The 12,500-nt window shown below is 33.9% G+C and overlaps 1 protein-coding gene across 1 annotated transcript in view; it reads left to right on the forward strand.

The window, feature by feature from the left end:
• LOC130217346 (Fc receptor-like protein 5) overlaps nt 1-12,500 on the forward strand; it is an 18,285-nt gene that overhangs the window by 117 nt on the left and 5,668 nt on the right. The window contains exons 2-14 of the mRNA XM_056449447.1: nt 204-239; nt 632-904; nt 981-1,106; nt 1,876-2,049; nt 2,132-2,395; nt 2,599-2,604; nt 2,642-2,881; nt 2,978-3,079; nt 7,018-7,053; nt 7,403-7,675; nt 7,746-7,877; nt 12,031-12,201; nt 12,294-12,500. The exon at nt 12,294-12,500 is cut by the window's right edge and continues 57 nt beyond it. Of these exons, the coding sequence (XP_056305422.1) occupies nt 204-239; nt 632-904; nt 981-1,106; nt 1,876-2,049; nt 2,132-2,395; nt 2,599-2,604; nt 2,642-2,881; nt 2,978-3,079; nt 7,018-7,053; nt 7,403-7,675; nt 7,746-7,877; nt 12,031-12,201; nt 12,294-12,500 (2,040 nt within the window). The remainder of the gene's footprint in view (nt 1-203; nt 240-631; nt 905-980; nt 1,107-1,875; nt 2,050-2,131; nt 2,396-2,598; nt 2,605-2,641; nt 2,882-2,977; nt 3,080-7,017; nt 7,054-7,402; nt 7,676-7,745; nt 7,878-12,030; nt 12,202-12,293) is intronic.

A 12,500-nucleotide genomic window follows, 5' to 3' on the forward strand; every position in this document is an offset into this window, starting at 1 on the left:
ATTTTTTTATGCTGCTCTGAGTTTACAAACCATCTCTAGTCCATGATATATGTCAAAGATGAGCCGGAAGTGTGCAGTTAGTGCTGTTTATGAGGGAGTCGTGAATATATCACTATGATATCTGTTTTGTCTAAACTGCATTACTTCTTCAGCAGCTAACTCTAGTCTAGATCAAGCAGACAAGTTTCTCTTTGTGCTTTTAGTGCTGATTTCAAACATCCACTCTGAAGACACTGAAGGTGAGTGAATTTACTTCATAATTCATAACATATCTGTGACTCTACATGAACTGTGAAAACTATTGAAAATGAGTGTTATGATGCTTCATGTTGATTTTAAATTGGTCTTTGTGCTCTAGTTAAATGCATTATTTTTGTTTGTTTGTTTATATCTCATTTTCTATTGTGAAATAATTTTGTAAAATAGTTTATTTTCTATCCAAGCTGTTCATTCTCATTGTGTAGGGCACTTAATAAGTGACTATGACTTCAGACTAAAACACTTCTGTATAATCAGATTTAGCTTGTGTGTTTTGCAATAAAAATTGTTCATGCCTCATGCACTAAAAAACAGCATATGATTATATTTATTATATCACATAATTTTATTGTGAATATTTGCCATTATACAGAAAATCCTAAAGCCAGTGTGAGGATTACTCCTGATCTGCATGTGTTCAGAGGAGAGTCAGTCACTCTCAGATGTGACATTAATGCTGAAGGAGTCTCTAGCTGGCAGTACAGCTGGTATAAAGAAGGCTCAGCAGGTGTATTCGGATATTTACAGGAATACACGTTATGGTTTATTACTGAGTCTGAGGCAGGTAAATACACCTGTTCTGGCACTGAGAGTAAAGGTTCACGCAGATCACAAATGAGTGATGCAGTTCCACTGACAGTATCAGGTGAGTTTGATCATCTCTTCATATGCACACAAGTTTATCATGTTATTAATGAGGGATTTCTCTATTTCAGACAAAGCCCAGACAGCTTTAAGTGTTTCTCCACAGAACTGGTTGACTGAAGGAGATTCAGTGACTCTGATCTGTCAGGTTTACGGCTCCTCTACAGGCTGGACATTCAGCTGGTACATCATAACTCATTCAGGTAAGTTATAATGTGCTTCTGTGGAGCGAGAATTGTTACATTATGTTAAATAAATAGATTATAGTCCACAAATAAATCTAAGGTTGCACAAAAAATGTACATTCTCAAATAATGGAATGAGACAAATAAATGCAGGAGTTTCACAAAAATCTTTAAAACAATTCGTCAAATTTGTGTTGCAAATGACCTCCTGGCAGAGTTGTGTTTATAATGTAGAACAGAAATAATCTTTACTGCTTAACATTTACTTATTTTATTTGATTTTAATTATGACTTATACGTGTGGACAAAATAGGCATTTCAAAGCATTCGAGTATATATATGTATAAATAATATATATATAAATGCTATAACAAGTCACAGTTTTTGGCCTACTCACCTACGTGAAGCACACTAAGAATTGCAGGATGTTTTTCCAGAAACGTTGTGTTGACACTTGTTGATACTTTAATTATTAGCAAATTTTATTATATTAATTTGTGACTAATTGATTTCTGTGCTTCTCCTGCATATATTATTATATTCCATTTTTAAAACTAAATTTGACCGTTTTTGTGGATCACTTTAGGTTTATTTGTGGATCAGAATCTATTTATTTGAAATACTGCAACATTTTTGCCCCGTCAATTTCATGTGAGAACACCTAATATAATATAACTGCCTTCAAACATCACATAGATTAGCTTCAGTCAATGTCATTCTTTCTGTATTCAGAAATAACTGATAAGACTGAACATCTGTATTTTCTCACTTTACACAGACTACAAAGATCATTATTATTATTATTATAAACCGCTCTCTGACAGCAGTAGAGGAGCTGGAGGAAAATACACTGTCAGTTCTGTTGCTCTAAAACACACAGGAGTTTATGTGTGTGAAGCAGAGAGAGGAAAACCAGCCTATAAAACAGATATGAGCAACACACAGACACTGTGGGTCACTGGTGAGTTTACACAGAAATGAAATGATTGGATCATATTTCATATTGAATAAATTTACATATTTATAAATTATTGCTGTCTCAGGTGTTTCTCCTCCAGTCTCTCTGGTCATCAGTCCCAGCAGAGCTCAACACTTTACATCTGACTCTCTTTCTCTGAGCTGTGACGACAAGAGTAACTCTACTGGATGGAGAGTCAGAAGATACACAGACAAGGGATGGATGAGTGATTGTTCATCAGAAACAGGATCTACATGTACAATCAGCCTCACCACATCAGACACTGGAGTTTACTGGTGTCAGTCTGAGTCTGGAGAGAATTATAATCCTGTTAATATCACTGTACACTGTGAGTCTGAGCGTCTGTATTTATTCATTTAAATCAGATTGAGAGCTGAAAGCATTAGACACAGTTGTGAATTGGTCTAGTGAGCAGAAAACACAACAACCACATAATACTGCATAAACTACACGGAAAACTTAATTGTCACAAAAAAATCAACCTATTTTAATGTAAAGATCGTTATTTAATTTTCTCTTGAATAATGTCAGCACTCTGTTGATATGTGTGTTGATGTTTGCTGTGTTTGTGTAGCTGGTGTGATTCTGGAGAGTCCTGTTCATCCTGTGACTGAAGGAGATCCTCTGACTCTACACTGTTTATATAAATCTACAACTCCAGCAAAGCTCAGAGCTGATTTCTATAAAGATGGATCACTCGTCCAGAGTCAAACCTCAGAGATGATCATCACTGCTGTCTTAAAGTCACATGAGGGTTTCTACAACTGCAAACGCCCAGAAGGAGAGTCACCCAAGAGCTGGATCTCAGTCAGAGGTGAGAGTCTCTGAAACTGTCAGCTCATTTATTTCTTCATTTGTCCTTGTTCAGATGTAGCGCATGATAAAGTGCTCGTGTGTCTCTTTTTTTCAGCGTCTGGTTCAGATTCTCAGATCTCTGTCTTCAACATACTCAGTTCTGGTCTGGCATCTTTTCCATATCTGCTAGTGACAGTCGTGCTGATTGTCAAATGCTGTAGAATGAGAGGAAACACGACTGAATGATCTATTATTAGTCACTGTTATCAGTATTGGGTGCTGTGAGTTACTCAAACCATTCATTACCGTAACCAAATTACACCGAAAAAATAAAGGGGTTGCTATTAATTTTTAATGTAATTAATATACAGTTGCTCATAATGTACATACTGTAAATAAATTCAACAGTTCTGTATTAATCAGACAGTTATAATGAGAGTAAATCTTTATTTGTGAAGATCTTTTGCATTCTGTTTGTTTCAGTTAAAGACGTATAAATTTATCAGACAATTGCACAAACTCAATGAACAATGTATTTAGAAGGAAATTAACTGACTGATTTATTAACATGACTGTATACAGATTAAATAATACATTATTTAACTTTTTTTAAGTAAAACATATTTTTTTAGTAAATTTGATGTTTGTTATTCAGATATTTTGCAGAGTAATTGTGTTTAAGAAGATTGTGTGTTATTGTTGTAAAAAAGTAAATGATTGAAAAAGAGGAGAACCCAGTCCAGGAGACTTGAAACAAGCAGAATTCCTTTATTGAGACGTGTTGGTTAATCTGCAGTCATACAGCGTCATCAAGAAGTCCATGTGTCTACAGGAGCCTACTGGAGGTCTGCAGTCTGCGAGTTTTATCACAAGTCTGATTTAAGACAAAGATCTCCTGTCTATATTGTCTTAGGAGGAGGAGAGATGGCTAAACAAAGCATGCAAATTCAGTATTGGAGTCAGCATGATAACCAGCATATAGGTGTTAGAAACCGACCCAGCTACTGACCACACAAGTTAATCAACAAAAGGGTTTCTGTAGCATGTAAGCATCACCCAAAGACAAAGGCAGAGTCGTTAGCATTTGCATTACTCTGGCTTAGCCTGTAGTCAGAAAGACAAAGGTAAATGGCTGGGCTGTTAATAAAATTATGTAATACAAAAACCAAAGAATATAACTTTTCAGTTATATGTAGATTATTGTTCATTTGAAACTAGATTATATAAATGTATATTTCCACAGTTGTTATGAAAACTGTCTTAATAAAGCTGAAATGCTACAATGTTCGATGTTTGACTCAAATGTAAAGTTAAAAACATGTCTTTCTATTATGAGTGCATCCAGATTCATGAGGACTTTAAAAGTCAAGTAATTAAATCACTTTCCAGGCATAGTGATTAGAAAAGGAAACAAAATACACTGATGATGTAACCATTCATTGAATACATTTTTAAAGCACTTTAGTTAAACAACACTGACTGCATCATATATTTATTTATTTACTCAGGAGAATTTTTCTTGAACAATCAAGAGAGAAGAAAACTGCAAAGGTTAGAAGTAACACACTAAATTATAGTAACACACAAATTATTGATATTTTAAACAAATACATAAATACATTCTACATCACCTTTCCCGAAAACCCTGTTTCCTGATATTCAGTAATATAAATGATATTGAAATTAGCATGAATGTACCGCTGTTATCTGACTAGCTGGTGTCCTTTACCCCCTCCCTGATCACATCATCTGCTTATGGAAATTATGGTTTGATCACTAAGAAGTAAATCAGTTATTATTGTGAAATTCTGTAAAAAAAAAAAAAAACAATTGCCATGGAAAACACGCAACTTTAGGCTATATTACCTTTATTATCATTTTAAAAATAAAAATTATAAAAAATTATAAAGATTTATATTCAGGCCATCATAAATGTTTTTTCCCCCCTTGAAATTTGGTTGGCAGTTGTAAAAACACCACCATTAACTATTAGGCTATTACCCGTCATTTCCTTTGTTTAGCCTAACTTTTGTTTTCAGGTTACATTTTTATTTTTGGTCCATGAGTTTTCTGATGTATAATTTTACATGAGCAAATAGCAGTATAGCCTGAATTACATCATTTTTAACATTCCACCTTCTTACAGCACATGTGAGAGGTTGATTCGTGGCAAATCCACTTAGCTTACTCACGCACTACATATTTCATTTATAACACTGTAAGCTTGACTTTGTAGGCTGATCATCTTTAAAATCAAAAGGTATTTTTTTAGTGTCCTAACTTGAGACTGCTGCTGCATAATGGGATGCCACCTTTCACACCTGCTATAAATTAAAATATTAATTATAGTGTAGACTAGGCTATATAGTGTGTATTCTGTAGTGTCCAGTTAAACATTTTTATTAGGCTAGGCTACAATATTAACCCCTAACTGAAAAACGAATGTGAAAATGACTGGCAGTTGCCGTCTCTGCTAAAATTAATTTAACAGCAAATTTCTTTTGTGTTTTTTCCCTTTTCCAGCTCAAGAGAGTTTTATTTAAAGAATTAGTGAACCAAAACATGAAATCAATAAGCCTACTTGTCTTCATATCATCCACTAGTTTAGTTCTCTCTCATCTTAGACTGCACCTGCGTGCACCATCACCTGATGTGGGGACCATATCTCTGGACTATTGCTTTCACAATTTCACAATTTTCATAATTTAATTGCTTTTTCATATTATAAATATCTAAATTGTGTTCTGAAGTTTGGAACGACACGTGTGTTAGTAATTATTGTCAGAAAAAAAAAATCAGTTATTGGGTAGGCTAATCCTTTATGAAAACTTGGGGGGGGGGGACAAATTCTTTCTGAAGGGGCAATGCCCCCTTTTGGCCCGCCCATTACGAATATGTAAATTTCTAAAAACCAATCCATCAATTCTAAAACAAACAATCCATGAATCAGTAATCAGATTCCAAATAAAGTTTTAAAATGCACATAATCAGATCGACATCACTTATACAGTACATATTACATGATTACATAATATTCACACAATAATGCAGTACATTATTTGATGCACCCAATGTTTTAAAAATCTAATATTCTATTTATAGTCAAAAGAGTGTGTTAATGAAACCGTAAAACTGAAGTGAGACGAACATGGAAATAAATCTGTAGTTGTAGTTTGATTTGGTTTGAGGTCTTATTCAACCAGGGAGTGAGAAGCAGAAGTTCATCACTTCATCTGTTTCTGTTTCTACCATCATGAATACAGATCACACCATTACATTAAAGAGCCATAAAACAATGTTTCATTATTCATTTAGTTCACTATAATATTATTTTTAAACTGCCAACATCTGAGAAATTAAATGTGATATTTGATCCTGAAAACACTTGTGTACAATCATGGCTGTTGTTGGTCAGTTTAACATTATCTGAAAACATGTTATAGGATTATAAAAACATTTTCAAAAGATCCTCTGTAACACATGAGGTAGATTTGTGCATCTTTAATGTGTTGTGATGTTTGTAAACATCAGACTGCAGGTTTCAGGAAGTCTTGAGTCTTTAACACAGTCTGTGTCTTCAAGCGTCTGTCATTATTCAGTCAGTATGGAGCTCAGTCATCTTCCTCTTGTGCTCTGTGAGTATTATTTTCTCTGGATGATTTTCAGTGGATTTTAATGCTGTTATATTTGATATCAGATCATGTCTGTTTTTTTTCTGTCATGATGCTCTCAGAGTTTAAAATCTAATATCTACTTTATGATGAAAGATCAGCCAGAAGTGAGCTGTTAGTGCTGTTTATGAAGAAGTCAATGTATCATTACATTTGTTTTTTACTCATTTATTTATTTATTTAGGGACAATGTACAACATAACATGTTGTGCCAGAGTTAGCTATGAAGATAATTTACATCTGTAGTCCCTGGGCAGGAAGTTGTAACTAAATTAACAGTAAAAAAATAATGCAATATACACTTACAGTTCAATACATCATTGTCAATAAAATGAAATCAAATCAGTGGCTGCATATCTGATTTTGTTTAAGCCAAATTTTAAGATTGTCTACAAACTGCATTAATTTTTAGCTCTAGTCTAGATCAAACAGCCCAAATCATGAAAAAAATATGTCTGATGCAAAATACACTTTGTGCTTTTAGTGCTGATTTCAAACATTCACTCTGAGGACACTGAAGGTGAGAGAATTTACTTCATAATTCATAACATATCTGTGAATCTACATGAACTGTGAAAACTAGCATTCAAAAGGATTATTATGATGCTTAATGTTGATATGATCTCAATTTCAACTGTGAAATAATTCTGTAAAATACTTTTTATGTTCTATCCAAGCTGTTCATCCACATGATTGTGTAAGGCACTTAATAATTTAGCTTCCGACTAAAACACTTCTGTCAATGTTCAATCAGATTTAGCTTCTGTGTTTTTCAAACAAAACTGTTCAAACCTCATGCACTAAAAACAGCATATGATTATATTTATTACATCACATCATTTTTATTGTAAATATCTGTCATTATACAGAAAATCCTAAAGCCAGTGTGAGGATTAACCCTGATCTGCATGTGTTCAGAGGAGAGTCAGTCACTCTCAGATGTGACATTAATGCTGAAGCAGTCTCTAGCTGGCGGTACAGCTGGTATAAAGAAGGCTCAGCAGGTGTATTCGGATATTTACAGGAATACATATTAAAGGTTGTTACTAAGTCTAACACAGGTAAATACTCCTGTATTGGCACTGAGAGTAAAGGTTCACGCAGATCACTAAAGAGTGATGCAGTTCCACTGACAGTATCAGGTGAGTTTGATCATCTCTTCATATGCACACAAGTTTATCATGTTATTAATGAGAGATTTCTCTATTTCAGACAAAGCCCAGACAGCTTTAAGTGTTTCTCCACAGAACTGGTTGACTGAAGGAGATTCAGTGACTCTGATCTGTGAGGTTCACGGCTCCTCTACAGGCTGGACATTCAGCTGGTACATGCTAACTCAGTCAGGTAAGTTATAATGCGCTGTAACACTTTACAATATATGAATAATGATGGATTAATATGTCATCTAAACATTACTTTATTATAAACTAATTATCAGTTAATATATGTGCTAATTGTGGGGAGGGGATGGAGATGAGAGTTATGCTATATTTGAGTTTACTCAGGGAAGTGACTCAATTAGAAAAGGCACGTTGGTTCGTTTCCCTTCAAAAGACAAAGAAGAGACGTGGGTAATTACAAAAGTACAAAAATGTTTATTTCAATAAAATGTAAAGGTTTTTAAAAACACATCAGAAAAACTCCAGCTTCAAACCAATCAGGAAAACAATTAGAAAAACAACTAAATCAAAATAACAACAGGACTGAGGTTCCCACTGACTGGATACAAGTAGACTGACTTTCCCCCGGCTCAGGCTCACACCACAGTGCACTCGAATCACACTATCAAGCACTCAGTGTTCCACAGCACACGGTAAAGAAGCACCACCACCAGTTTGGAAAAGACCAGTCATCACAGGGAAAGGCCTCAGTTTCTGAAATAAATCAAAATTAAACTAATAATTCAAAATAAGAAATGCACAATAAGTACAATCCAACAACAACACGTGTGTCAATCAGGTGAACAATGTACTTTCTATAATTAAGTTGAGACACCTACAGCTTGGACTCACAGCATCTCACATACAAACACACTCTGGATGCAGACACCAACATAATTGACGAAAATAATAATGATGATGATGATGATAATAAACCCACAAAACGAAGATCTAAATAACTTAAACAAAAGGAATGCTCTGCATAAATTTAATACAAAGAGAAAAACCAAACTGAAAATAATATTCACCAAACGCAAAACAAAAGCAGAGCACAACTAACACAAATCAATACATCTCAAAAAACAAGCAAACAAATAAAGCGGAGCACAAAGCAGTACAGTACTAATTAAAAGCGAAGTCCCCTTTAAGCAACAATGGTGATGTAGTCTGCGCACTGGGGTTAGCAGTGGCAGCGTGGTAAAAACAGTGGTGGCAAAAGCCCAGACGACCTCTGATAAAAACAACCCAGGCTCATTCCGAGAACGTAGTCCCGGGGACGTTTCTGGAGACCGCGAAATACGTCCCGGGAGGTACGTATTTGTGCAGTTTTTGTTTTCGCGAGTCCGCAAGAGGCCGCTGTGCACGCTTTTTCCCGCGCCGTTCTCGCGTAAACCCGCTAGAGGCCGCTGTCGAACGACCTTCCGCTCGTCTGCCTGTCTTCATGACGGAATGATTGACCGTGCGACCGGCCAATCGGCTGACCCACCCTCCTCCGTCCCCAAACCCAACCAACGACGGTTCACAAAAGCCGCCCAGAAAAAGAAAAGCCCTCGTCCGGTTTTTACCACGTTTTCGGATTTTGACCACATTCTCACCCTGTGACGAACTTGTTCGCTCTTTATTTTTTGGATTTTGTTTTTGTTTTCTTACCTGATTCCTGGAACCGCTCTTCCCCGTACTCGAACCCGGTCGTCGTCGTCGTCGTGGTCAGCCCCTCTCTGCCCCGAAGGGAACGGCGTCACACCGCCCCGCAGCGTTCGCTTAAAAAAATGAAATGCAGCCGTACGTACCCCCGGCTATGTATTTCGCGGTCTCCAGAAACGTCCCCGGGACTACGTTCTCAGAATGAGCCTGGGTTGGATAAAAACAACTGCTGCGAGGCATTTTCCCTTGTTGTCAGACAGCATCTTGTGCTGTTTAAAAGACGCATCGTCATCGCTAAAATCAACATTTTCTCTTTCTTTCAAATATATAACCAGCCCAAACAGTTGTAATTCACCAAAATATTTGACACTCACACACACGTAGCCTACAGTACTGTCCCACTGACACACTGATTGAATAAGTGTCACAAAGTGAAAATAACTGAAGTTTATTTATAAAGCTACTATTCCTAAGCTACTATAAATACCATAAGTTCCATAATACCTCATGAGCTGTTAATGTATAACTATGTCATGACTTTACTTGGAGGGGCACATCATCATTAACTCATCCTTATGCCACGTCTGCTGTAGTGCCATCTTGTGGTCTTCTAGACACTAGTTGTGTTTTGGTTTTTGTTCCTGTTTTGTGGTTCACGTGATCACTAATAGTTTCCAGCTGTCTGTCATTGTCTAATTAGTGTTGTCTTTTATAAGCTTTGTTATGTTGTGCTTAGTTTGCCTTTGGATTTTTGCTGTTTGCTTGTGCACTCTGTTCACACGATTCTGTTTTGTCTGGTTCTTGTATGGTCCTAGTCTGCTCACTGACTCATCGTTTTGGTTTGTTTGTTGTTCACTTTATTTATTGTTTTGTACTTTTGGTCTCTGTTGGATTTTTGTACCTGGCCTGTCCCTTATTTCTTATTAAAACTTCAATTGCTGCACTTGGATATATCTTGTATTTTTGTAAGCTCACCATGACACCTTAACTACTCATGAACTCCTGTGTTTAAACTGTTAATGTTGCCAGAACACTTTCTTCTATTGTTATTCAGTGTAAATTGAATGAGTAGATAAAAATGGGTTAATGATGATATAATATAATTATGTGTAATGTATACTATATAATGATGATATAATATAATTATGTGTAATGTATACTATATAATGATGATATAATATAATTATGTGTAATGTATAATATATAATGATGATATAATATAATTATGTATAATGTATACTATATAATGATGATATAATATAATTATGTATAATGTATACTATATAATGATGATATAATATAATTATGTGTAATGTATAATATATAATGATGATATAATATAATTATGTATAATGTATACTATATAATGATGATATAATATAATTATGTGTAATGTATACTATATAATGATGATATAATATAATTATGTGTAATGTATACTATATAATGATGATATAATATAATTATGTGTAATGTATAATATATAATGATGATATAATATAATTATGTATAATGTATACTATATAATGATGATATAATATAATTATGTATAATGTATACTATATAATGATGATATAATATAATTATGTGTAATGTATAATATATAATGATGATATAATATAATTATGTATAATGTATAATATATAATGATGATATAATATAATTATGTGTAATGTATAATATATAATGATGATATAATATAATTATGTATAATGTATAATATATAATGATGATATAATATAATTATGTGTAATGTATAATATATAATGATGATATAATATAATTATGTATAATGTATAATATATAATGATGATATAATATAATTATGTGTAATGTATAATATATAATGATGATATAATATAATTATGTATAATGATGATATAATTATATATAATGTATACTATATAACGATGATATAATATAATTATGTATAATGTATAATGATGATATAATTATATATAATGTATACTATATAATGATGATATAATATAATTATGTATAATATATAATGATGATATAATATAATTATACATTAATATAGCATTAGTTCATGATGGTTAAATTAAACATAAATAATGTGGTAATTAACACTTTAATTAACAAACAATCATGTATTAACAAGTAATTAAGGTAGCCATTCTTCACACATGAACTCATGGGACTCATGTTGTAGGTAAAGTTAGTTCACGATTAGCGCATGCATTGACTCATCATTAGTTTATAATATAGTAATGTTTAGTTTACATTATTCATGTACTGCTATTGTAAAGTGTTGCTTTATGTGCGTCTATGGAGCAAGAATTGTTGTATTGTTTCTAATAAATATATCATGATTCACAAATAAATCTAAAGTCAATCTTCAAAGTTAAAATCGATTATATTCACAAATAATGATGGCAAAGTTGTGTTTGTGATGTAAAAACATATTTGTGGATTTTTTTTAAATTAGCTTTTATGCAACTCCTGCATGCATTTGTGGATCATTTGTCATTATTTGGGAATTTATTTTATTTTTATGGATCTCTTTAGATTTATTTGAAATAATGCAACAATTCTGCCGCTGTAATTTTTCATCTGATAAACCAGTTTTATTTAAAATATATTATTGAGATTAAGAGTATTGAGCCAGTTATTTTTGTGTATAGAGAAATATTTGATTATAATGAAAATCTGTATATTTTCACTTTACACAGACAACAGAGGTAATTATCAGCTGCTTTCAGACAGCAGTAGAGGAGCTGGAGGAAAATACACTGTCAGTTCTGTTGCTCTAAAACACACAGGAGTTTATTTCTGCAGGGCAGAGAGAGGAAAACCAGCCTATGCAACAAATTTTAGCAACAAACAGCCACTGTGGGTCACTGGTGAGTTTACGCAGTACTGATATGACTGGATCATATTTCATGAAGAAGAAAAAATGTTAAATATTTGTAAATTACTGTTGTACCTGTCTCAGGTGTTTCTCCTCCAGTCTCTCTGGTCATCAGACCCAGCAGAGCTCAACACTTTACATCTGACTCTCTTTCTCTGAGCTGTGAAGACAAGAGCATCTCTACTGGATGGAGAGTCAGAAGATACAGACACAGCAGGTGGATGAGTGATTGTTCATTACAAACAGGATCTACATGTACAATCAGCCTCACCACATCAGACACTGGAGTTT

This window comes from Danio aesculapii, chromosome 3 (assembly GCF_903798145.1).
Source record: "Danio aesculapii chromosome 3, fDanAes4.1, whole genome shotgun sequence".
NCBI classification, from domain to species: domain Eukaryota; kingdom Metazoa; phylum Chordata; class Actinopteri; order Cypriniformes; family Danionidae; genus Danio; species Danio aesculapii.